Source organism: Uloborus diversus, unplaced genomic scaffold (genome assembly GCF_026930045.1).
Source record: "Uloborus diversus isolate 005 unplaced genomic scaffold, Udiv.v.3.1 scaffold_640, whole genome shotgun sequence".
NCBI classification, from domain to species: Eukaryota; Metazoa; Arthropoda; class Arachnida; order Araneae; family Uloboridae; genus Uloborus; species Uloborus diversus.
The window spans coordinates 81,417-109,252 of NW_026558836.1; the positions used below are offsets into that span (position 1 = coordinate 81,417).

General features: G+C 31.2%; 1 protein-coding gene across 1 annotated transcript; it reads right to left on the bottom strand.

Moving 5' to 3' along the window:
* Positions 1-4,204: 4,204 nt before the first annotated feature.
* On the bottom strand, positions 4,205-27,836 carry LOC129233708 (putative ribosome-binding factor A, mitochondrial; the record flags this gene model as incomplete). Its single annotated transcript, XM_054867682.1, has 5 exons — positions 4,205-4,674; positions 7,937-8,126; positions 16,432-16,547; positions 18,065-18,217; positions 27,806-27,836. Coding segments are annotated over 5 exons (667 nt in total), but the record flags the coding sequence as incomplete, so codon positions are not given.

Below are 27,836 nucleotides of genomic sequence, written 5' to 3' on the forward strand. Positions count from 1 at the left end.
AAGATTGAATGCTTGATGTTTTTTGGTTGGATTCAACTCATTGAGATGAGAACATGTGCTACACGCCGGACGAGTTTAATACCTGTGAAATGGGTTAGGCGATTTATTCGTGACACAATAGTTTACCAGTAACTATTGAAGCTTTTAATATTTTAAACAACATTTAGTCACTATTGAATTTTTAATAACTGATTAGCGAAAGCATCTGAATCAAAATGTATGAAACTCAAATTTTCAAAATGTCTCCATTGATTAGACCTAAACACTGGTGTAGTTTGAGGGGGGGGGGGGTGCATCTAAAGAAATATGTATATATTATTTTGCTACTGTAAAAGTTGAAATTTAATACATTTTAAAATTACCAAGAAAAATATTTGGCCAAGTAATAAATTGATTTATTTTTTTTTTTTTTTTTTTTTTTTTTGTACAGCAAGAGCCTGCCAACAATAACATCTCTATAAAATGGCAAGTATCTATACTGTTAAAGAGTATGCTGATTAAAAACAACTTTTAATCCCTTATCTATCAGTATATAATAATAATATTAGTCAATGCTTTTCTTTTATAATTTGATTATGGCTATTAACACATTAAGTATCCTTATATATTATTTCTGTAGCCTGTTTTTGGTTTCTACGCCAGATTTTTCTCAATTCTTGATCGATTTCTTTGATTTACACTTTATTTTAAAGCTTGTGGTGCTGGCTACTGACGAAAAATAGACCCACGGTCAAAAAATTGTTTTTTTCAGCCTAAAAACCTGTTTTAAAGAACCAGAATGAGATTTTCGGTTAAACTTATTACTTTAACTTGCACTATGACCGACAGTGCTGAATAGCTTGATCGGCAGAGCGTTCCCCTCGTAACTAGGAGAATGCGTGTTCGGGCCCAAGTCCGGACAATCTGCATCAAATAAACTAGAGAAATTACATGCACACATAATTAAGTGAATAACAAATCTGAGGGAATAGAAAAAATGAGTAGGAAACGCACTTTGCTGTTAAGAAAACTTGATGTGGTTTTGTGCTAAAGTACTTCTGAATTGTACGGTTTTTTTTTTTTTTAAAGCTTTGGCTCTGGTAAGAAAATTAAAGCATAATGTAAGTGAAAATATAAGTAACAGGTTTAAGATTTCAGACTACAATAGAATTGTTTTTTTTTTTTTTCAGAAAAAAATAATAAATCGTATATTGAAATATATATTCGTCTAATGACTTCTTGACTCTTTGTACAAATAAAAAAATCACTACCTCAATTTGAAGGATAAAAAATATATATTTTCTTTTTTTTTTGCAAAAAAAAAAAAAAAGCTTATCACATTTTTACTACATTCGAAAAGCTACGCTTAAAAGAGATCATAGTTCAATTGTTTTTGTATTTTAACCGTGCAGTTAAATGATGAACACGTGCTGCCATCTAAGTTATAACGGTTCAAGCAGCCTGCGGTAACAAATTGTAAAAATTTTCAAAAATAAAAACATTTCTCTTCAATATCTTATCTTATATATTATTCCCCTCTCATTTTAAAACTTATCAGGCTGGCTAACGACAAAAAAATAGACTTACGGTCGAAAAATCAAGTTTTCGAAAACGCTCCTTGCTGTTTCAAATCCTTGATGCAATCTGTAGTTCTTATGCATTTTTTTTTTAAAGCAAAGTTCTAATACAAATTTCCAATTTTTTACGTCGCTTTCGGCAAAAAAAAAAAAAAAAAAAAGCCTGTGTGTGTATGTTTATATTTTAATAAAGCTTAAAAGCACTGGACTTAGTTGTTCCGTCAAATTGATAAGATTTTTTCGGTAGAGTGTTCGGCTATAAACTATCTGAACGTCATGCAAGCTTGGGCTGTCCGACATAATATTAAATTTATATTAGTATTACGCATTACATGTACTCATAACATACACACGTAATAAAATAAATGCAGTGGGAATGCTACTTGGTGTTTCGACTCCTTTATGCAGGCTACAGTTATCATTCAGATAAGTTGACTGTTAATCGAAGGGTGTTCTTCCTTTTTTTTAAGCTTTGACTACATCCAGATCGCTCAGCATAATGTAAGCATAAAAAAGTATTAGATATACCTAAAGGAAATCCTTTTTGTGTAGAAAAACATTTTCATTGTATGCTGAAATGTAGATATTTCTAATAGCAGTTTTCAACCTTTTGTACAAATGAAAAAAAATACTACGCCAAATTAAAACTACGAGTTTCACCCAGTAAACCTTTAATTTTTTTATTCGTGCGAATATGATATAAAGCATTAAAATTATTATCAACTTCACTAGCAAGAAATCATTTTCTACTCCTCTGCTTTCTGCTGAAAAAAAAAAAACATTTTGTCTACGCTCGAAAAATTACACTTAAAAAACGGACTCAGTTCAACTGGTTTTGGTTTTGAATTTTAAGTGTTCGAACAAAGGAGAAACATGCGCGGGCATTTAAGTCGTAACGGTTAAAGCAACCTTCTATGTGAAATAGTTCAATATTCAAAAATAAAAACACTTATTTTCAATCTAATTTATTACTTCTCTAGAATGTTTATTTCAATCCATACGTGAGATATTCGTCATTCTTTAATCAAATTCCATGCATTACGAATAATTTTAAATCGTATCATGCTGGTTAATGACAAAATATAGAAGCATGATCTTAGTATTAATATTTTTTCTGGCAAAAAGCTTTTTTGCTGTTTTTTACTACGCATTCCTTCAATGAATAGCTTTCGAAAAGGAAGGCGCAATTGCTAGGTTTGTTGGGGTGTCAGGCTGTTAATCAGAATGGCGCCAATTTGAATCCGTGCCAATAAATATCTCTTTAATGTTTCTTTTTTTCCTGTCAGATGCTCACATGGGCAGCACTGTATTTGCCACAACCTGTTTTTTTCACATGCACAATTATCGTTTTTTCACGAGTCACTACTCAGCCACTTTTAATGATATTTATGTTTGCATTGAAAATATGTACTACCAAAAGGTGAGCGATAATTAAATTATCACAACGTTGTATTTAACAAGGTTTTGTTACTGATGTCTTTAAATTACATGTCTTCTCTTCTGCTCTTACTTTTTTCGGTTCTTCTTCATAATGTTCTTTCTTTGAAATTTTTAAAGAGCGAAATGCCTTATGAAACGATTCGAAGCACAGTGCGGAGTTCCGCACGGGTCGACTAGTGATAAGATAAATAAATACCTTTGTGCTGAACAGTAAAGTAAGACAAAACAACGTTAGAAGAAGCACAAATTTGTAAATTACAGCAGACACGTGTTTCGGCGTTACAGGGAACGCCTTTTTCAATGCAAAAAATAATGAGCTTATGGATGAAAAGACATCCGACAAAAGTGTTGAGCAATTGCTCAACACTGTTGGGATTCGAATCACTCTTTTGATTTTAACTCTTATCAGATTATTCAAAAATGCCCCAATTCATCAGATCTTGACTTTTGGGAATCCTTTCATATTTTGAGGAACAGTTCTAACTTAGTTAACGATCTTAGTGCAGTTCCATATTTTTCTAACATTTGGCTCCCATATCTTTAATACTGTCCTTTCCCCATCCCCCCCCCCCTTCTTTTTTTTTTCCCATTCATTTTTATCGATCTTCCCTTTTTTATTTTTACCTTTTTGTCTTGATTGACACCCCCCCCCCCCCCAATTTTCTTCTATTTATCTTTATTTTTCCTTTTTTCGAATATTTTTTGTTTCTGTTTATTTTATTTCATGGTTTTCCATTCAGCTTTTCCTTTCTTGCGGTTCACGGTTACTGACAATTTCTTTTCTTTTTGTTTAAACTTCGGCTTAATCTTTGTCCAATTGAATTCTTTCTTTCTGGGTTCGTACCTAAGAGAAAGCTCTTGGCCTTTGCTTGCATTCCTATTGGTTCCTGATCGGTTTATAACTTTGTCATTGGTGTTTGGCTAATCCGCTGTTTTCATCTTTTAAGCTGCATGCTTATCTGCTCTTGGCTTTTGTGGGATGTCTTTTCATCCATAAGCTCATTATTTTTTGCATTGAAAAAGGCGTTCCCTGTAACGCCGAAACACGTGTCTGCTGTAATTTACAAATTTGTGCTTCTTCTAACGTTGTTTTGTCTTACTTTACATTAAGTATAATTTAACAGAATCTCTAGATAACCAACTTTAGTTAAGACGCTTAAAAAAAATCAGACCTTTTGGCTTTCATATTTTTATTGCTTTTAACTTAAACACTTTTAATTAAGCACAATTTTAACGCTTATAAATTTCTTCATCTTCAATGTAATCGTCCTCCTCAAAAGTATCCCTAGCAGTTTCATTCTCTGTGTATGATTGCCATTCATAATCGTTGTCAACTTCATCCTCATGTTCCTCCTTTTTCTTTGATCTGAGCTTCTTCCTTTCAACCTGAAACTGCTTCAGAATCTTCTCACGGTCGATGTTCTCCAAAGTCTCCCCGGATATCCTGGAGAACAAATCTCCGTCTTCCGAAGGACGAGATTCAGCACCCACAAATTCGTGCTCAGAGGGCTTCGTTTTTTTTCTTTGCAGCCATCACTCTGTCCATCATAACATCGTGTCTTAGGCCAAACACATCACATTTCATGTCCGAGGGTCTGGGTGGTGGGTACATAGGGGAATCATCGGGTTCTTTTTCAATTACTGGAACCGGCTTTTCTTCTATTTCCTGGTGCATTTTCTAAAAGTGGAAAATGAAGAATTAAAATGTATTTTCCACATACATCAGGGTTAGAATCTAAAAAGATCTATCAAAAAAAAAAAAAAAAAAATCTATAAGAAAAAAAAAGAAAGAAAGAAAAGAAAAAAGAAGAGTACTGTACTGCAATAGTGCAGAGAAAAGTTGTTCCCAGAAGCAATTAATGTGAAAAAATTCTGGTACTGCGGATGATGCTAAAGGTTTCCTTCTCAGCATAAAACTTCGAAAATCCAGTATAAAACACTGAAATTCAATTTATTTTCTTTTCTCCAAATTTCATCTGGCTTTTAATAGTATTAAGGAATTATTTCTACATAGAATCAAATACTGCATTATTTTTTTTTAAATTTTAATTACATATTATTTATGTTCCAGTCAACCTTGGAACTTTGAATCCAGAGAGGGAGTTGTGGAGGTTATGGCTCACTTATGCAACCAAATACAGTCTAAAGCCAAAACTAGGAGCTGGATCAGTCCATGGTTTTGGCAAGTTTCCCTAACATTTTACAATATAACAAAAAAATACAATTTCTTAAAAAAGTTTTTGTTACATAATCATCATTTTTAACTCAAATTAACTCATTTTAAATAATTCATATTTTTAAGGGAACTTATAATATGACAATTTCATGATCAAAAAATGGTTAAACATGAAACTAGTTTTTTCTTTAAATAAATCAAAATATAAGGTTCAGTACACAATATTACAAAAAATAAAATAAAAATAAATAAATAAATAGATTAAAAAATGTATAACATACTCTCTATTTTTAACTTAAATCAACTGACTTTAAGTAATTCTTTTTTTAGAAGTAATGTCAATTTTACGATAAAAAATATGGCTAAACATAAAACTAATTTTCTGTTTAAGTAAGCCAATATATAAATAAGCATCAGTTCACAATATAAATGCACAACATATGTGAAGTTCAGCATGAAGATAATTTTTTTAAAGCTAAATTAGTCATCTTTCGATATTTTAAACTGTCTTTTACACCTGAATGGAAAGAGTCTTTCCAGATTTCAAATTAACGTGAAACTGTCCCAGTTTTCACTGCTACAAACTTCTGTAACAAGCTGTACATTAATTTCTAAAGCTTAGATGCAACAAGGAAAATAAGAGAATGGCCAGTTAACTGAAGTCTTATTTCACAGCAAGATTCAAAAGTCTTCATCTCTACGACTGTCAAAATTTTTTGTAAGGTTGCGATGTTTTTCATACTGTTTATGTAGTCTATTGATTCAAAATTTATTTCAGGAATGCTGAATTATCATTGATGTAGTCTATCGATTAAAATTTTATATCAGGAATGCTGAATTTTCTAAAGACAGGTTGAGCTGATGCTGTATCTTTTCTATCTTTTATGATTTCTTAAAACTGCAAGGGCTGTGATATGTGCTTATTTATCTTTCAGCACTGTAATTTCATCAAAATTTATTTCTGAATATGCAAAAAGAGCATTGTATGGCATCAGTAATTTGATCACTGCAAGCATAATTTTATCCCAGTATCTAGAGATCATGAAGAACTACTGCATTTGGTGCAGTTTAAATTGACGCTTGACTCTGACACTAGTTTGCTACAATTAAACAAGTCTTACTCTTACATTGTGCAGCAAGAAATCTAAATTTCTTGAACTTTCTAGTTCAATTGAAAGAAAAGTGAATCAGCCCAGGTGCTACACAAATCCCAGTTGCACAAGGGAAGTAATTTACTAACAACATTTTGTTCATTGCTTGTAATCTTTCAGCTGCTGATATTGGAATTACAAAAAATCATCTGATTACACTGTGCTAGCTTCTGGAAAAATTCTTTAAACTATAATTTTAAGTATTGTTCAAAAGATCTTTGGACACATTCAGGCATTTAGTAAGGCTTTCAAATGGTATTGTACGCTCATTTTTAAAGAACCAACATGGGGCTTAAAAGTGTGGGGGCAACTTTTTTTAGGAAGTTAAAGACTATTTTAGGCTATCTTGAGTGACTGGGGGGGGGGGGAGGAGGTTATGATGCTCTCTTGTGTAAATGTTTCGGAATTGTGGTTGTAAAAACACCATTTTTGTAGAGCTTTGCCAATGTTTGGGGAACAGAAAGGAGTTTCCAATGCCGTCCCCGTAATATTTTTTTTAAAAATAAAGTTTAATTACTACTACTAATAATAAAAACAAAAAAGTTTGGACTGTCCTTGGCAACGCAAGGATATGTATGGCTTTTCCCGGAAAAAAAACTTTAACTGATTTCTTAAAGATGTAAAGTATAGCCATCTTTCGCAAACTTAGAGCAAGGGGTTTGGGGTTCGCTCCTAGATTTTTTGCAATGTTTAAAACGTTTTGAAATTCCTTTGAGGACTTCAAAAAAAAAAAAAAAATCTCCAGAATTTTCTTTTTCTAAGTTGGAGTCTTAAAAATGTAGTTTTACGCTATCAAGGAGGATTCCTTTCCTGATTTTTTCCCCCTCAAAATGGAGTCTTTTTATACAAATTTAGGTCATCTTTGAATTTAAAGGAAGGAGGGAGTGAGTGCGCTTAGAGATTTTTTTCTCCCAGAAAATTTTCAAAATTGAAGTTTTAAAACTGAAATTTAAAGTAATATTAGGTAACGTTTGGATAATCTCATCCAGAATGGTTGGAAATTAAAATCTTAACGTGGAGGCAATCTTTGATGATGAAAAACATGCGGGGGCAGTTGCCTCCCCCCCCCCACCCCACCCGAATCGTCGCCACTGAAGTAGTAAGATCATATGAATATTGTTCCTTAACTGCACGGTTTTTCCCAGTAATAACTCCTTATATAAGGACATAAGTGAAATTGGAGGGGAAAACAGTGTAGCAGTTCAAGACTAAACAGCATCATGTAGTGCAAAAGCAATACTGCAATTTGGCAACTTTTATATTGAAAATGTTTGGTTGAGTGAATTTGTAGAAGCATACTTCCAAATATTCTATGGGAAAACAGGATTTTTAAGCATATTTCTTAGAACAATAGAGGACATGATGGCATCTGCTCAATAACAGTTTAAAAAAAAGTCATTTGAGCTTATATGCAGCATTTTTCTATGAAACTTCCCCATAACTCATGAGCATATAAGAATTAATATTAAAGCAATCAGAAATTGCACTTTTGTCTCAAGTAAATGAAGTGTTCATTGCATTTGATGAAGATTTCAGTTCAAGTAATTACTGTAATATTCACGAGCAGCAGCATTATGAACTCTCAAGTTCAATTTAGCATTTAAAATGCTCACCTTAGCAGAGTTAAAAGCCAGTATATCTTCTAAAAATGCTTCGTCCAGAACAATTGGAGAATCTTCTTTGATTTCTGCTTCAACATCCTTCAATGCTGACTCGAAAGCAGCCAGCCTTGCATTTGTGTGATCTCTAATGAAGAAGATGTGAGGCACCTTGCCCATAAGGTTCCGGCTTATGATCTCTGCCCTAAAAAGGATAAGGCAATAACTATACCGTGTTTATGGTAAACTATTAATGGATCACCATTTGTAATGGTGTGGCTATGATCTCTGTAGCCTTCACAATGCTACCAAGTTGGTGGCAACAGTGAATTAAGCTTTGTTGTTTTGCTAATTTTACGCTCCGTGTTTTTTAATGATATTAGCAGTAAATTTTTGTTAATTATATTTTTTTCTGATGTAATCTGATGAAGCTTTCAATGAGGAACATGCAGGTATCTTTTTCTATGAATTTTGCTCAATTTTAAAGAAAGTACGTAATTTTGGAAAAAAACACATTGAAGTTTGTATGATATTATATGATCGATAAATTTAACCTTACAATGACTTAGCTTCATGTCAAATGTGCTAATATCATTTGAAATTGACTTTTACATTAAGCTTCTGGACTCACAAATTTACTTTGTGAAACTTTAATGTGTCTTAACTGTTTTTTCACATAACGAACTTTCATATTTTTACTTCTGTATGAACATTTCAAATTGAAATACTTCGTTCCAAAGATTGGCGGATTTTTCTTTTCATTGTTGGCGATATTTCTGCTTTTGCCTTAGCTTATGCAATTGCAGTATTTAATGAAAACAAATTTAAAGTACAACAATGGAAAGTGATTTTGAATTTCAGAAATCGCCATTAATTTCAACTGCAGCACTAGTACCTACTGTTAATGAGACGAAAATTCATGCAATTGATTTAACATCTTCAGAAAATGATTCCTCGTGTGATAATGTGAATGAAACATCTTCTCAAAGAAATATAGCAGATTTGTTTGGCATTCAGCCAGCAGATAAAGTAGTTTTGAGACCAACTATTAAACACACTTCTAATGAATTAATTGATTGCATTAAATATATTATTAATGCCAAAACTAATGCAAACAAGAGATACTTCTTTAAGGAAGAATGCAGATCTTTTATTATAAATATATTAACAATTCTGCAGTCAAGAATTATTGACTCGGATAATATTTCCTGTCAAGATCTTATTTCAACTATAGCACAAAATAATAATTTGTCACCTTCTTCACTTATTACTAAACTGACAGGAAATGAAGATTTTTCCTTGAAAGGAGTTGCTATATCTGACTTTGACACTTTAAAAATTAAAAAACAGTATAAAGACGTAGGAACTCAAGAAGATCGAACTACCACAAACCTATTGTACACTACTATGAAAACTACCTCAACTTACAAAGATGCAGAAAACCAGGTAGGAATTGAAGAAGACAATATTTTCAACCTTCAGAATACTAATCATGTTATTTTCCCTACGCATTCCTCTGATGGATTAGACTTTCAAAATGAAATTTACGAAGTAGTCGACACTTCTCCAACACAGAGTGAGCTTGATACACCTCTAAAAGCTCATCTTCAAAATGACAACACTAAATTTTCTCCTGTTCATTCACTTAATAGTTTTTCTAAAACGTTTACAGAATTGAAACCTACCGATAATCAAACGGCTTCTCCTTTATATAAACATTCGTATGCTGATGTAATGAAGAAAAATCCAAAATTATATACCGTCTTAGTCTACCCTCTTCGTGAAAATACTTCTTCTTTCGATTTAAAATTACTTTTGAAAAAAGAATACAATCCAGCAAGCGACAACATACGTATTCACAAGTTGCGTGTTATTAGGAATGGAGGTCTGGCTATAGATCTTTACAATAAAATAGACAAAGAAAAACTACAAAAAGCTCTCTTAACAATACCTAACATACAGCTTAATACGAGAATTAAAACTACAACTACAATAAACCCAAAGATTTTAATTCAAGGATTACCTAAAGAAACAACAACTGAACACATAAACCACATTATTTTTGAAAATACAGGAAAAAATTTAAACTTCAAAATTAATTTCAATTACAAAACAAGAAACGGTCGACAGAATTTCGTAATAGAGTGCGAACCTTTCACATTTAACATACTCATGAAATGCAAATTTTTACAAAATGAATGGAAACTTACAAATTGAGAGAATATATTAATGTAAAAAGGTGTTATTTTTGCCAAGCATTTGGACACTTGTCTAGCAAATGCCAAAGTAATTTGCAAAAATGCACTTTCTGTTCTGGAAATCACCCTCAACATGAATGCAAAAGCAATTTCACGAAATGCGCAAATTGCGTTAAATCTCTTCCAAGCTCTTCTCCTTTATATTTGATTGATCACCCTGCTTCTGACTCATCTTGTCCATATTATCTTTCTGTTCTTCAAAAGTTGAAATCGAATATCAATTATGACGAATAATACTGTGTTTTCTATTAACTTTCCTTCCTCTCTTCATCATTTGTCTCATCCGAATTTGTTTACTTCATCTACAATTTTTCCTTCTTCTAATATTCAGTTCTCAAAGTATTCTTTTAACTCTTTGAATTGTATTCAAATAAATTTAGGCAAAAGAAGCATCGCTACTAGTTCTTTAAAACTTTTATCTACTCAAATGTTACCGAAGTTTTTCCTTATTCAAGAACCATATTTAAAAAACGATCAAATACCAGAACAACCTAGTAATTGGAAAATTTTTTAGCTGTTATAAGTACTGACTCAAATATAATAGTTTCTCAAATAGACCAAAAAGAAAACCATATAGCAATATCAGCAGATTTCAAGGAAGATTCAATTGTTATTATTTCAGTTTATATAACACCAACAGAAGATGTTAGAATCCCTCTACGTAATCTCGAAAGTCTTTTGAGAAATATTTCAAATAAAAATATTATAATTATGGGTGATTTCAATAGTAGAAGTAAATCTTGGGGATATGCTGGTGAAGATCCAAGAGGAAGAAGAGTAATAAATTTTTACCAAGCAAATGACTTGCAATTAATAAATAGTTCATATGACTCACCAACTTTTGAACATGAAAATGGAAATGGCTGGCCTGACTTAACATTTATTAAAGGAAATTTAATTCAAAATGATAATTACCAGTGGAATGTTATAGATGATGTAGATTCCCTAAGTGACCATAAATTTATTTCACTTAAATTTCAAAAAGAGCTTTCGACTTATAGGCCAGTGCCAATAATGTTTGAGACCAAAAAAATTTAGAACAGGATAAAACCAGTTCGAAAGGTAAGAAAATCTAATAACATTAATAGGAAAAATAAATTACGGGCGAGCTGAGTTCGGGAAGGGGGGTGTAGGGGGGTTTAAGGGGGGGAAAACGGTTTATCACGATTTCCGGAAAAACTAAGAGTCCTATCGAAAAAAACTAAATTGCAAAGTTGTTGGTAATAAAAAGATCTACAACTTTTTCATTTGCACTTTTTTTCTATAACCTCAAAATATATGCGAAAAATTCAAAAAAACGACTTTTTGGTTTTTTATTTTTATCTCCCACAAAAAAATTTTTTTTTTCACTAAATTTAATGAAAAGTTACCTTATTATGTCCCAAATACACTGTAATTTTTTCGATTTAAAATATTTATTTTTTCTCCTTATTTTGGTTCAGTAGTAAAAAAGCATCAGAATTTTCAATCAAAAATTCTCACGTCAAAATATCTGATTTTTTTTAAAAATCGGAGCAAGTTTTTTTCGTTGGAATCTCTACTTTTTGATGGTATAAAAAACAATATACAATACTATGGAAACTTTTTGCAAAAAATGAAGAAAATCAAAAAAACTCGAATTTGAAAAAAAAAAAATCATCAGTATGTAAAATTTTAAGCTATTTATTAAATTAACAGCAAACACAATAATTAACAGCAAACACAATTGGAAAACTGATTATTTTTCATAATATTCAAGGTTACACAGTTCGAAATTGCGGAAATTACTCATTTATCCTATCCTACAGTGTAGCTTGCTATTCGTAACTCTAAAGAACTATAGGGGGCACTGCAGTCACCGTCTAATGATGGATGAGAAGGGTATAAAACAAATGCATGCTGTGGCTTGATTTTTAATTATTTTAATATGTTTTTATTTTCAGATTGTGACAATGTCGCATGGAAAATTTCATTTTTCGAGTAATTAAAATGTACATTTTAATAAGGAGCTTAAAATTTTTACATAGTTATGACTTTTTTTTTTTTTTTTTCAAATTCGAGTTTTTTGATTTTCTTCATTTTTTGCGAAAAATTTCCATAGTATTGTATATTGTTTTTTATACCATCAAAAAGTAGAGATTCCAACGAAAAAAACTTGCTCCGATTTTTAAAAAAAATCAGATATTTTGACGTGAGAATTTTTGATTGAAAATTCTGATGATTTTTTACTACTGAATCAAAATAAGGAGAAAAAATAAATATTTTAAATCCAAAAAATTACAGTGTATTTGAGACATAATAAGGTAACTTTTCATTAAATTTAGTGAAAAAAAAAATTTTTTTGTGGGAGATAAAAATAAAAAACCAAAAAGTCGGTTTTTTGAATTTTTCGCATATATTTTGAGGTTATAGAAAAAAAGTGCAAATACAAAAGTTGTAGATCTTTTTATTACCAACAACTTTGCAATTTAGTTTTTTTCGATAGGACTCTTAGTTTTTCCCGAAATTGTGATAAACCGTTTTCCCCCCCTTAAACCCCCCTACACCCCCCTTCCCGAACTCAGCTCGCCCGTAATTTATTTTTCCTATTAATGTTATTAGATTTTCTTACCTTTCTAACTGGTTTTATCCTGTTCTAAATTTTTTCGACTTTTTACCATTTTCAAAGCTATTGGCACTGGTCTATTATGCAATTAAACGCTATAAAATCACATCTAAAGGAATTAAAAACTTTGAAAAAGAGATTTCAGAAAAATTAACACCATTCATTAATTCTTGCCAGAATATTTTAACACCATTTGAACTTAATAAATTCTCAAATAATTTTATTACTACTATTCAGAATTGTTGCAACAATTCGTTTAAAATTAAAGATATTTCAAACAAATTTGAAGTAAAATGGTGGAATAATGATCTACAAAAAGAAAAAACAAATCTTAATAGATTAAAAAGAAAATTGAAGAAGCAGCCAACACCAGAAGAAAATGTTAGAGTCAAAATTGAATACAAAAAAGCCAGAGCCCAATATTTCCGAAACATCAAAAAACAAAAGACAGAAAGTTGGCGCAATTTTTGCAAGCAAGCATCTGATCCATTTGGTAAAGCTTATAAATCCTGTTTTGAAAAAATAAAGCGTCCAACTACTTTGCCAATTTTTAATGACGGAGCTACGCAAAAAGAAAATTTGGAATTCATTTTAAATGAACTTTATCCACTACCGCAAAGAAATCCGTTATCTAACTGCCAGATCTCAACAACTACATATTCATCTTTCAATGATCTTTCAAATGTTGAACCAGAAATTTCAATTGAAGAAATTAAAAATTCTTTGAATTCTTGTAATAGTAAAAAAGCCCCCGGATTAGATTCAATAGATTACGCAATAGTTAAACTAATCTTTGAAAAACTACCACAACTACTACATTGCTTTTATAACAAATGCCTCAAGCTTTCTTATTTTCCAGATGTTTTTAAAATTGGAAAATTGATTTTATTTCTCAAACAAGGTAAAGATATTAAAGATGTTTTTTCATATCGTCCTATAACACTTTTACCAACATTAGGAAAACTTTTAGAAAGAATAGTTGTTAAAAGAGTTCAATTTTATTACCAAAATTTTTCTCCAAAAAATCAATTTGGTTTCAAAAAAGGATATTCAACAGAGGATGCTTTACAAAATATTTGGGAAAATCTTCTTGATTATAATATAACAGGTCATAAATTAATAATTTCCTTAGACATTCAAAGAGCTTTTGATAGCATTCCACATCCACAACTCCATAACAAAATTTCTCAATTACAGTGTCCTAATATTTTGAAAAAATTCCTTCACAGTCTGCTTGAAAACAGAAAATTAATAATGGATTCTAATAATGAATTTGTAATTCATAATCAAATGATAGGCGTCCCACAAGGATCTTGCAGCGGTCCGTTTTTGTGGTCATTAATAGCAGAAGATATTCTACACACTTCGATGCCAAGAGGAGTTTTTATTCAAGCATTCGCAGATGACTTTGTGATTGGCGTTGTTAAAGAAACAATAAAGAGCATGGGAGATGAAGCAAACTCAGCTTTAATACAATTCAAAAAATGGGCAGATTATTATAATTTGAAAGTCTCAACAGATAAATCAAGTTTATTACTTTTTAGAAGAAAAACTAAGAATCAAAATATTAAATATGGGACTGAAAAAATTAAAAGAGTAAGGACTTTAAAGTATCTAGGAGTCATTCTTGATGAAAACCTTTCATTCTTACCACATATACAACACCTAAAGACCAAATCAACCAATTATTTACAACATTTAAGACGCCTGGCAGGAAAATATTGGGGCTACAATATTCGTTTCAGAGCTCGCTTATATGATTCTGTTTTTCTCAGAATAATAGTTTATGCATCTCCAATTTGGGCAAGCAATCCAACTACAAGATTGAATTTAAATCTTTTGAAATTACAACGTCCTTTGTTATTACATTTAACAGGAGCTTATGCAACAACAGCAAATAGTTCTTTACAAATAATCACCGGTATACCTCCTTTAGATATTCAAATTTCCTACGAAGCAAAAATGGGAGCATTACTCAGACTTAATAAGGACGTTGTCACATGTTTTGGAATTCTTCGAGCGTCTTCCTTTGAAAAGAAAATCAAAACAATTTTATTTCATCCCAGTGTTTCCTTAACATCTTCATTACAAATAAACTCACCAAATTTGGAAAATTCAAGCACTAATATTTCTTCCTTCCGTTACTTCACAGATGGCTCGAAAACAAAACAAGCTACAACGGCAGCTTTCCTTATTTTAAATAACACAACTCCAACTGACGAAACCACATTTCTTCTAAATGTCTTCAACTCTATTTTTCAAGCAGAAGCGTTAGCAATAAAAGAAGCAATAGATCATGCTGTAACCCACAATAACTTACCATCAATTATGTACAGTGACAGCCAATCAGTCATTAAATCAATTGGTAATCTAAACCCAACAAACTCTTTAATAGCTGAAATCCAACAACAACTAATAAATCATGATAATATCAAAATTTCTTGGATTAAAGGTCATTCAACCTCTGCTGGAAACAATAGAGCCGATTTTCTCGCAAACCAAACAGCAAATGGACTCTTAGTACCAACAAAACAGCATCCTTTGCCATTTCCAAGAAGTTTTGCAAAGCATAAATTATTACAAGATCTACTGAATGATTGGCAAGAACGATGGGAACAAGACATAACAGGAAGACTAATCTACAAAATCCGTCCGAAAGTTAAACTTACTCCTTTGAATTTAAATAGACATGAAATTTTTTTCTTTACTGGCCATGGCCCTTTCCCTTCATACTTGAAAAGATTCCATATTAGAAATAGTGACCTCTGCAGATGCAAATCAATTGGAAATCCTCAACATTACATACAACATTGCATTCACACTTCTTCATTCCATCTTCGTTCTTCTGGCAATTGGACTCAAGACTTAAAAAACTATTATTCGTTTCCTGCAGCAAAAAAGAAAATTACAGATCTTATTACATTTCTAATTGACCACGAACATTTTCTCTTCGGATAAATTTTTTTACTTACTTTTTTTTTTTTTAATATATAGGCATTAAGCATTTTAATTAATTTTTTAAAATTATTATTTTTATTATTTATTTATTGAATATTATTATTATTATTATTATAATTATTATTTTTGTTTCACTTTATTTTCTTTTGCTTTCATCTATTTTTATTTATTTATTTATTTTTATTTATCTTAATGTAAATATTTATATATATTCTTTCTTATTGAACAAAATTATTTTCTTCTGTATATATCAAAATTGTTTATCAGTGTGGAGTATTGTTAAATTTTCTCGTACGTCATCCCATAATTTGTGAAATTTAACATTGTTGAATGTGTACAAAAGGATGACGTATTTAATAAAAAAAAAAAAAAATGCTACCAAGTTGATAACTTGGCCTTAATTAAAGACATAAATAAAGAAATGCAATATTTGGTGGCACTAACCATATGTTCTGCATGGCAATAACAATTCAGCACCAAGCAGAAAGCGAATACATGAAATCCAAAGTTAACAGTGTTGTATAATTAACATTAAAATCTGCTGTTTCAGGACTTTGAAAAGTGAAGAAACACCCATAGTGTTGTGACATCTAACTGTTGCACAAACAAAGTCTGACTGAATAAATGTACATGTGCGTATGTGTGTACATATTCATAGAGACTATAAAGTTTACTAATACACCAATGCATGTTTGATATGAGTTATTTACCTGATTGCCCGTGCTTTGGAGTTCAATTTGGTTTCGATGTCTTCGCACAGTGAGAAAGAATTTGGTGGAACTTGCCAGTAGACATTCAAAATTTTGCAACAAGGTGATATTTTTACCTGAAAATCAGAGAATATTAAAGAAAAAAGACATAGTTCAATTTTTTTTAAGATAAAATTCAACACTTTATGATTTCAATTGTAATGACTTATTACCATGATTGAAAACTTTGCACGGTATTTTGTGAATTGTTTTTTTCAGTCTGCATTCATAAATGACAAAAATGGTAGAATCAATTTGTTTTTGTTAGCTTATTATTGTAGTGGCATAAGAGCATCGAAATATATATATATATCGTCTATATTTTTGTAAAGTTTTACACATTGGCCCAAATGGTGCCTGTCAAGGCATCCCAAAATTCAGGGCGAAATGGATTGTTTTACGACCTGTGAATTTTTTAAATAAATGAACAAAAACAACAGTAATATTGGCAAAGAAAAGGCTTTTGCACTAGCAAGTCAATTTTAACTATTTACCAAGTTGCATTAACAAATACTACTATCGTAAGAATGCACAGTATGTAAAAAAATACTTTTACTAAAAAACGTAATTTTAGTAAAATGTAACAAAAAAGTTTTTGAGCCATGCTAGGTTAAATTTTGCCTAAACCTTGGTTAATATTTCCTTGGATTAACCTTTTAACTGTCAAGTTATTTTGATGCTTTAGGTACATTAATTGTCAATTTTTTTCATAACAAAATTCAAATATTTAGTTCAAAGTAAAATATGCTTAGGAAGTTAAAAACTGATGTTTTGAATTTCATGCATAAAAATTTTAAGCTTTTTTAGCCATTGCATATTCACTTGAGTACTTCCTTAAAAAAATGAATAAATAGAAAGAAAATGCCATGATGCATTTTGAACACAAACCTTTGAAACCTTCAGTAAAGTGAATTAAACACAACTATTGAATTAAACACAAAAGAACTTTACGAAAAAGATTCTGGTTCGACACAAAAATGAAGCCAATATAAACATAACATTGGTATATATTCAGATATAATAACATGATGCATTAAAAAAAAAAAAACACTTGGGCATGACATTTTGGCTCACATTGCTATGCCTAAAATAAACTAGGGCATGACTGTTAAATGAATAAATGAAACATTAAAGTCATGCTCAACAACAGTCCAAAATCTCTTAACTGCTCTCTGAAATGTTTTGATTTGGAACAAATTATCTGAAACTTATGAGCCATGAGGCATCAAATATAATTTCCAAAAAATCATTCAAGATATTGATGAGAATGCATTATACATCAGAGCAATAAATCATTAAAAAAATAGGTTTTTACTATTGAATAAGAGAAGAAACCAATGCCTACTGAATTTTTTAAACTAATTTTTTATCTGTACTCCTATTGAGCACATGATCATGCTGTGCACATACTCAGATTGCTATACACATACATGATATGGTACATATGTAGATAAAGCCAAAATTCAATAGTAAAATGTGATTATGAAGTGGAAAACAAGCATCGGCTTAAAAACATGCCTACTACTAAGCTTTCAGAAACTTATAAATTTTTACCAAAAACTCTGTGTCTGTAAAAAAGTAACTTCACACTCACTCTGGTGATTTCGATCCCATACCCCATGACTTCAGGAGCAACATCCCCTGTAGAGAGCACATCAGTAATATTTTTAATGAAAAGGGAATTCAGGACAATCTGACGACGGCTGGGACGATGAACTTTCTCAAACACATTTTTTGCTTTAGGTGGCTGGAAAAAGGATAAAAAAATTTCATTATTAGGATTACATAAAAATAAATACCCCCATATACAATTGTCTACTTCTTCTAACAGCAAACATATTGGATTAGGTGGCAGGAGTAGTTACCATGTTATCTTTTTGGGTCAAAAATAAAATTCATTATTTCAGTAAAGGGGTCAGCAGGGCCGTCCGAAGCTCTGACAGCGCCCGGAGCGAAAGTTTCATGGTGTCCCCCCCCCTTACACACAGAAAAATTAAGTCAGCTATAACATCAGTGCATAATAAATACTTGAATTTATTACATAATAATGAACAGAACAATCAGAGGGCTATGCATAATCCAATTAAAACACAAGCAATGAGTCTGTTTCTAATATTTGCGAAACATTAATGCCCCCAAAGCTGGAAATGTTAAAAATCCAAATATTTATCTAGTAAAATGTTATCCCACTAGATAAAAACAAACAATTAAAACTGAATTGGTTATTCATATTGATCAAACTAAGAACACAAATAAATAAGTTGTTGTTGTTGTCGTGTCCAAAGAAGTGCAGAGTGCGAAAGGTTTAAATGGCTCCAAAAGTCTTAAAAACAAGATCCGCTAATTCTGGAGCCCGATGACTGTAAAGGATTTCATGTGGTGGTGCTCCAAGTTGGAGGAGGGAGCGAATAATGGACTGGCAATTAAAGACATGGTCCGGGGTTAGTTGTGAATAGGGACAGTGCTTGCAGATGGGATAGGATTTAATATTATTTGGTAGAATCTTCATGCCCTTGAAATGATTCATTGGAAAGGGGGTGCCATTGCCTCCGAAGAGGTTGGACTTCTGCCTGTTTGAACCGCGGGAGGTATTTTATTTCCCTCCTACCACCCACAGGGTGATCCTGTGGAGGTACTCCCCTATCCGCCACCTGGGGACGTGCTCAATGTGGGTTACTATAAATAAATAAGTTGCTGATTATAAATAGAAAATGTATTTATCGAAGTAAATTACATCAAAATTAGATTTCGACCTGGACTTTAAGAGTTTTTTGTTTTACTTGTACCAACTTAACACCAACTTTCATATCTATGCTATAAACAAAGATGGTATTCTTTTGCATCAAATATTTGTAAATTTTAGGGAGAAGCCCACAAATACTCAACAACATCAAAAATCGCTCAGAATTGCGTTTTTGGAGCTCTAATTTTGAAAAATCACTGGCGCTAGCTAATATTACAAAATATGGCCTTACAAATTGCGTTTTAAGACTTGACTTTAAGAAAATATTCGTGCAAGGGTCCCCATGCGGCCTTTTTTTAATATCACAAAAAATGGATTTTCAAACAACTCTTTTACACAACAAAAAATTTAAGTAGAATAGCCCCTGAATGTAAAACATTGCTTGAAATTTTTTAACCATAGTTTTAAACAATATTCATGGGAAATGCTCCAAATTTTCCTGTCCATAAAATCTTAAGAGTTTGTCTAAAGTTGTGTTTTTGAAATTTCAATTTCGAAAACTTGCAGGGAGAGAAGAAATTGATTTCAATCTATTTAAAAAAAATCGACCGGAAACACTTTCTGAGCTCCCTCCGTTACCCTAACGTCAATAAACATAGCCTATAATCGTGTTTTCAAGGCTAAATTTGCGTTTTCAAAACTAGAAGTTTCAAACTTTTGACCGTGCACCTTTTGACCTATCATATCAAAAAAAAAAAAAAAAAATCTGTTTTTTGATTTTTTAATGTGCCCCCTTAAAATTTTTTCTGATTACGTCACTGCATGCAGGGATAGAATTCAAGCAATTTGGTGAGAACTAGACAAAGGAGAAGTGCCTTTTGTTTGATTCTAAACAGTTATATTCTCAGAAATTGTATCTGCTTCAATGATACAAAGGAAACGAATGTTTTGGAGACTTAGAGAGAGGAATATTTTCGTGCCCTAAAAAAAATAGAGAATCATTGCAATGATTCTATTTTGTGTGTCTATGACTCTGTATCTATGATACACAAAATGAGGACGTGCCGCAAGGCTCCCCTAATTTTATAAAATCGGGGCTTTTTATACCATGATGGGCGCCCCTCATTTTGTGTAAATGTCATCGTGTTCCGTCGAAACAAGGGGCGCCTTGCGGCGCCCCCTTATTTCGTGGCGCCCGGGGCGATTGCCCCGCTCGCCCCTCTCTTGGGACGGCTCTGGGGTTCAGTGAACGGTGAATTGACGTTACAATTTGAATGAATTTTTAACATAAATTCAGCACTGTCTTGAAATTAAATTTTGTTTCTTCTGAAATTGATTTAAAATATCATGATATGGTACATTACTGCCCCCACACTTGTTTTCAGATTTTAGGAAATTATTTTTGTATAATACTAAGGGGAATGAAAAACCGTGACAGATGTTACGCAGAAGGGCAATTCCACCGTTACAGACGTAACAATCAGAGACTTTAAATACACATAATTTTAATTTGGTTTCAGTAAAAGCTACAAAAATTTTTTCTGTTGTGCAGTTTGGTGTTATTTATGCCAGCAAAAATTTGGGTGTAGATTGCTTGATTACAAAAAGTAACAAAAAATTAAAACTGCCTGTTACGGACGTAACTCAGAAAACAGCAAAATGTATACTTTGTCATACATTTGCCAATATTCCTGTGAATTTTTCATAGATTTCTATAATTTTCTTTTATATACTTGTTCTAGAGATTTCAAGCTTTCTAAAACCATAAAGTTTTAATGGAAATAGTTTGTAAAATTTATGATAAAAATTATTATATTTGTTATGGACGTAACAAAAAAGTGTTACGGACGTAACGTGTCTGATATGCGGATTGTACAAAGCAAGTAAAAGCTTAGATATACTAATAACTTTTGTTAAGAGAGTGCAATGGTATAGATTAACACATTATTTTGACTTTAAGTTATACCTTAATAGTTTTTAAAGATTTGGGGAGGTAGGGGGCAGCGCTCTCTGCGTATACCACCATGTAAATAAATATGTAAAAAATAAAATGTTGCATCATAATAAGTAAAATTATCCAAGGGGAAATTAAGCAAAACAAAAGTGGAATTATTCAGTAACAAATAATTTTTTCAAATTTTTAACATGAACATGGAGGGGGAGGGAGGGGTTCTACAAGGGAGTACTTTTTCAGTTTGAGAATTTTCGATGATTTCCTCTATTTCTCAACAAACATATTAACTGCCAAATTTCTTTTAAAGTTTAACAGCTGCCTTTGATATGAATCGCTTTTTAATAGAATTGGAACATTTTTGCCAAAGTTGGAAAAAAAGGTCGAAACTGACATCGGAAAAATGCATTTTGCCTAACATTTGCCTAAGCAATCTAAATCTTGCTTCAAAACTAAATGTGTTTTATCTGAGGATCAGATGTAGCTAGTTTAATATTAGTACTTTAAACTCGAATTTAATTATGCTTTTTAATTTAAGTTTTAAAACTATGAAATATTCAATTTATCAATGAAACAGTAATCTAAATATTAATTTTATGTAAAGAGTAAATACCAATAAAGTAACTCAGTAACTTTGGTTTAAACTATTAAACAACAGGACAAATTCTTATCTCTAAGTTAGTCTTTAAAAAATAAGAAGTAATATCAATTTGGCTATGCTTTCAGAATGATAGAAGTTTGAAGAGAAAACTATAATTAATATATGTAATATGAATTTGAAAAAAAAAAACTTCATTAATGAAAATTATGCACAAAATGCTTTGGATTTCATCATGTTAAATGATCGAGTAATTTCACAAAAATCTACTTGGAGAACACTATTTTTTTGTGTCATAGTGCATTGATGAAACAAAGTTTGAGAAATTAAGGAACCGTCTAGAATATTTTTATGCAAGTTATTAAGCATTAATTGCTAATCTAGAATTATTAACACCGATTGAATTTATTGCATGATTTGGAGGACAAAAAATCTTACCTTGAGAGTTACACATGTTGTTGCCTCAGAGCAACAGTAGGATATCTATACTCGATTGCAAGCTTTCTTGGCTATGGAGAAATGAGCTGCGGCCAAGTGAAGGAAATAGTTCCTTGCGCTTTGCCAGATAATCGGGGGAAATTACGCACTTTGCTTTAGAAATCGGATTATTTAGTTAAACCGACGCAAAAGGGACATTTTTTTGTCATAATTTCTGTGAATCGTTAAATATTTTCAATTTTAAGAGCGATGCAGCGCGGATCCATACATTCATTTGCAACTGAACGAACCAGCCAATCAGAGCTTACAAACAGTTGGCGATCTCCGGATATTCTGCGTTTGGCGCGATTTTGCACAAGTGCTCCACTCTCGTTCGCTCGTCGTCGCTGTAGTTCACTATTTTCGCTCGTTTTATTTTCTATCTTACTTGCTCGTTTTTCTATTTTCGTATCATTGATAATGGAATCTACGACGCCAAAATTGAGCTATGTGTTTCAGCCACACAAGCAAGGCAGCGCTTTGAAAAGCTCTGCAAAGACTATAGTTATGAATGTGTTTCATAAATTGCAAGTAAGGAATCCCAACGATTCTGTCACTGAAATTTTGGATAAAACTTCGGACTTGACAGGTGTTTCAACCCGCAGCATCTTACGAATGCAAAATGAATTTAAGATCCAAGGCTCTTTTTCCACACCTGGGAGAAAAAGGTTAAACACAAGTTTAACAAAAGTTTAATTATTATAAAAAAATAATAAAAACTAACCTAGAAACACTTTTTTGAAAAATGTTGCTTAAACTTGCAAAAAAAAAAAAAAAAAAATCAGATTTTTTTTTTTGGACAATGTTTTATGACCTAGAAAAAAATTCCGAGAAACCCAAAATATATGCAAGACCAATCACTGTAATGAAATATCATATGATCAGTGTAAAAAAGTATAAAAGCTATATCCATATTTCAGTTTTAAAGGGGTGACCCACTTTCCCCAAACAACCCCAAAAGTAATTTTTAAAAAAGTTTCTTGAATATTTTAATTGCATTGCATTGCTTGAATATTTATCATTTCAAGGGCATTTTAAAGAAATTTCGAGGTTATCAAAAACTTACCAGTGGGAATCATAAATATATTGTGTTTTTTTACCCATCCCCCTTCTGCTTTTCTTTGTTTCAAAGTCCTTTTTATATATCAATACAAAAAATACTTTCCTGCAGTTGAGGCTAACCTAACCTGGCAGTGTCTAATGCTGTGATTAGGATCTGCGTAGAATTTATATTGCTGCCAAGTTAGGTTTGCCCTAACTATAGTGATGTATTAATGAACAGTTATTAAGTCATAGAAACTTTGGTTGAATATATTGAATGATATTTTTACATTAGAACTGAATAAAAATAAAAATCAATAATTTTCGATTTTGAAGATTCCCCACTAAATTTTTCTGACTGCGCTACTGACCCACGAGACCGAGTGGATGCCGCCCCCCCTCCTTGGAAAAAAAAAAGAAAAAGTAATCATTATTCATTCTCTGTAGTGTAACATACTTGATCACATAATAAATTTATGTAGAAAGTTTATGAAGTACATTTTGCAAGTTTTTCTCATAGCGTAAGAACATTAATCACATTGCTTACCTAGGTTTCTTTTTTTGAGTAAATTTTAATGCATTACGATTGTTTTTGAGAAAATTCGTCAGGCTTTTTTTTAAATAAAAAAAAGTAATAATTTCTACCAGTAACGACTTTTATATTTCTGAGAAGAGGAAATATTTTTTAGAACAAAATAATTGAATTAAATACCGTTTTTTATAAAGTGGTGGGGGGGGGGGAACATTTCTTATTCAATAAAATGAAAATCAATTGCTATTCTGTCATACCGCTCATTGGTTTCTCGACTGAAAGTAGATCCTGCTTAATAAGTCCCCCCCCCCCCTTCTTCTGCCGAGCGTACCAAACATTTTAATTTCTCATTTTTATCCCGTAAAACTGCGATTCCATGTACGGGCTCGACTCTAACATAAAAATCAGTTCCGTGTGAAGTATGCCAAAGTGGATTAATTCGCCAAGCAGGCAACTGCGAGTGCGGTGTCTTATCGGAGATCCTCCTTACAAACCTACAGGCGGTCTTTTCACTCAGTGTTTTTCCTCCGCGCGTAATGACGTCACTGACAAGTTAACTTGCAAGCTAGTATAAGTGTTATTCCTATTATTATATGTATTAATGTTGCTCTTAGGCGACGATGTGTATTTCAATAATTTAAAAGAATAAAATTAAAAAAGAATAAACTAATACTTATAAAAATTTGAAAATCAGAGAATCAGAAGTTTTGTTATACCATATTACATGTCATACACTATATTTTCATTGCCTATCCTGTACTTTTTTTCTCTTTAATTGGAAATATACGTGTTACGGACGTAACGTACTGCTTTTTGTTACGTCCGTAACAAAAAATGTTACGTCTGTAACGCCATTTTTTTAAAAACTAAAGAAATTCTAATGTTTTAAACTATGGTAAACAATGACTCTGATGAATTGCTAAAAGGGCAAAAAAGGATTTCTTTTAATTTTGATTTTTTAGGAAGTAATGACAACTTTTGCTAAATTTTTCTTATGGACGTAACATTGAACTTCATTTTTTTTAAATTTAAATTGCTTAATCTTAATTTGTAAAAAAATTAAAATAAATGCATGTTATTATAGTATTAGGTTAATAGTTTAAACTGTACTGCAATTAATTTTCTTTATTTTTATTTTACTATTAGAAATAAGGGTTTGAAAATGTGGTATTTTTTTCTGATTGTTTTGAAGATCTATCATACTTCCAACTAGGAAAAAAAATTATTATTTAATTTTTATTAAAAAAGCAATGCAATATTCTGAAAATACACATTTTAAGCTTTAAAATGATGTATAATATAGCCACATAACTGCAATAGGAAATTTTGACCTACTGGTTTCACTTTCCATGGAATTGCCCAGAAGAGACATTGAAAACTGTGACTTATAATTTGAAATTCTCTTCAAACTAATACTGTAAAATCTAAACAGGTTTCTTCCCCTTAAAATAGATTTTAGACTTGATAAAAACACTTTGTTTCATTTAAAAAACTTTAAAACTGAAAGTAAAAAAAATATTTTAACACCTGTGACAAAGATTTTGTGACTGATGTTCACAATAAATTGCTGCATTTATAAATTATTTCTTCTTGGAGATAAAATTAGCATACACGTTTTGTTTAAAAATTGTAAAATTGTATTTAAATTACAAGAAAGGTACATTTATAAAGTTTTAAACGTTATATTTTTGATATATTTCATAAAATAAAAAGTCCTCTTACATTTACTATATCTAGTGCGCTAAATATTTTATTCCTTTCCCATGTGAATAATAAACTTCATCCTCACTGACAGGTTATTTCCAATGTTTTACTGCTTGAATCTTGACAGTTACTAAATACTCCTAGTTCTCAATTTCAATGCATCTAATTTTTCGTGATACAATTGTTTGTCATATTCTTCAAGAACCCGTTCTCCAGTTGCAGTCAACAATTTGGAACGTGTTCTGCTTAAAGTGATTCCCTCCTTTACTGTAAAAAAAAAGGGTCGTTGCTAAACACCTAACACAGATTTTGAATTTAAAAAAAAAGTATGACTCGAATATAACTCTATATAGCATGATTGCAAGTTGGATGGTGATAGCTCTGAAATTTGCATGAAGCTGTGACATAGAAATATTTTTGTATTGATGATGTGGCCTTTTTATTCAAATGTAATACTTGAAGAACTAGGAGTATCTGCTTGTCAAATTTCATGCTGGAATTTTTTTTTTATAGCTGCAGTTTTCTTTTGTGAAGATATAACAAAGAGCGCTTTTAATGACTAACTGATTTTACAAAAGTGTCATTATTTTAAAGAGGAATAATGCAGCTGCTAATTTAAACCTGGGACTTCAATACCTTAAATTAGTTCTACTCTTGTTCTACTTCTTCACCTAATTTCTCTTTTTTATTTTATTCTGAAATAACTTTGGTAATTATGCTAGGTTTTTAAAAACATTTTTATTAATTTTTTATCATCCGCTCTTTTTAGCTTCTACTTTGTTTTACTTTTTTAATTTTCATGTTTTCCTTTATTTCTTAATTTATCTTGCCTCCTTTTTTGCCTTTCTGCAGCAGTCAATGCTATTTGTTAGATGTTTATAATAAACAGAGAAATGTGACTGATGTTACATATTTGAAATAAGTTTAAAAAAATAAATTCAACTATTTCTAAATATTTAAGGATTGATGTTAAAGATATCATCATAAATGAAGAGAATATGATTTTTTATAAACTTGGGTTTGTTTTTGTTTAAGCAATGCAAGGCTTTTATACAATTTTATGACTAATGTTACATTAGTATGAGGCCTAGTTTAAAAACAATTGTTACAAGACAATTATAACAGTTTAAGTTTCTTTGTTGGTCTAATCTCCTCCTATGTAAACTAAATTTCAATAAAAAAATAAGATTGTAGACATAACAATTAATTTCCTAAGTGAAAACAAATATTAACTTTTAGAACCGCTTACACAATGGCAAATGAGCACTAAGGTAGTGTTGTCAAAATTTGCCTATAAAAGTAACAAAAAATGTGTTTATAATTTTTTTCACATAGTTTTATAAAAATACAGCCTTTTTTACCTCATTTGAAAGAAAAAAAATACTGATACAATGAAGTTTTTTTTTTTACTGTGATGTCCCTAGTTTCATGGACATGCCCAAAGGTTTAATAATAGAAGTTTTAAAGCAAGATTGTGAGGTGGGCGAATTAATACAGAGGGTGTTTACACATTTTTAGAATGAATGATTTCGGTGAAGGATTTACAAAAAGAAAATAGTTTCAATAAAGAAAGCTGGCAACGGTTTATAATTGGAAATATTGACTATCATCAGTTACATTTAAATTTTTCATTCTCTCAAAATGTTGCATGTAAACAAGCATCGAGTTTTTGTGCTTTCCAAGGAGAAATATTTCTGTTTTACAATTAAAAATGGGCATGAAACGCAAAGTATAAAAATTTCTATGTGCAAAATAAGCAACATCATTAATCAGAAGGGAAAATTCCATCAATTAGCACTTGTTTTTTATCAGCAAGGTAACAATACTCAAGTAAAATCAGGCTCAAGGAAGAAATCCTACGCAAGTGAAATGGTAAAGCGAAAACATCTTCATAAAAATCAATGCTCTTTATAAATCAAGAAATTGTATTGGGGAATTCAGACATCATTTTAAAATTTTATTAATGCCTTGTATTAATGATGCACGAGAGAAATTGATTTTCACATTTATCCCAGTTTATCTAACAACTATTTATTAGATGTTTTCATTTCTCACTTTCATATACAAGTTAGGACTCTATGAAATATCTTTTGGCCAGCGCTGGATTTTCAATTTTTTTCCAGCAGGGGAAAATCTAGAATTTACCACCTTTATCCAACTTTCTTCAAGTTTTTACATCAAGTTCCGAGGAGAAAACACAGAAATAGGGTAAATTTGCACAGAAGTTGCTGCCCAGGGCAAAAGTTCCAACTTGCTTCCCTTAGATCTGACACAGCTTTCAGCAGATAATTTAATGCATGTACAAAACAAAACTTATTACAGAGTAATTTAACAAAAGGTATTACTCACATTATCAAGGATCTTGTAATGCCAGTGTTTC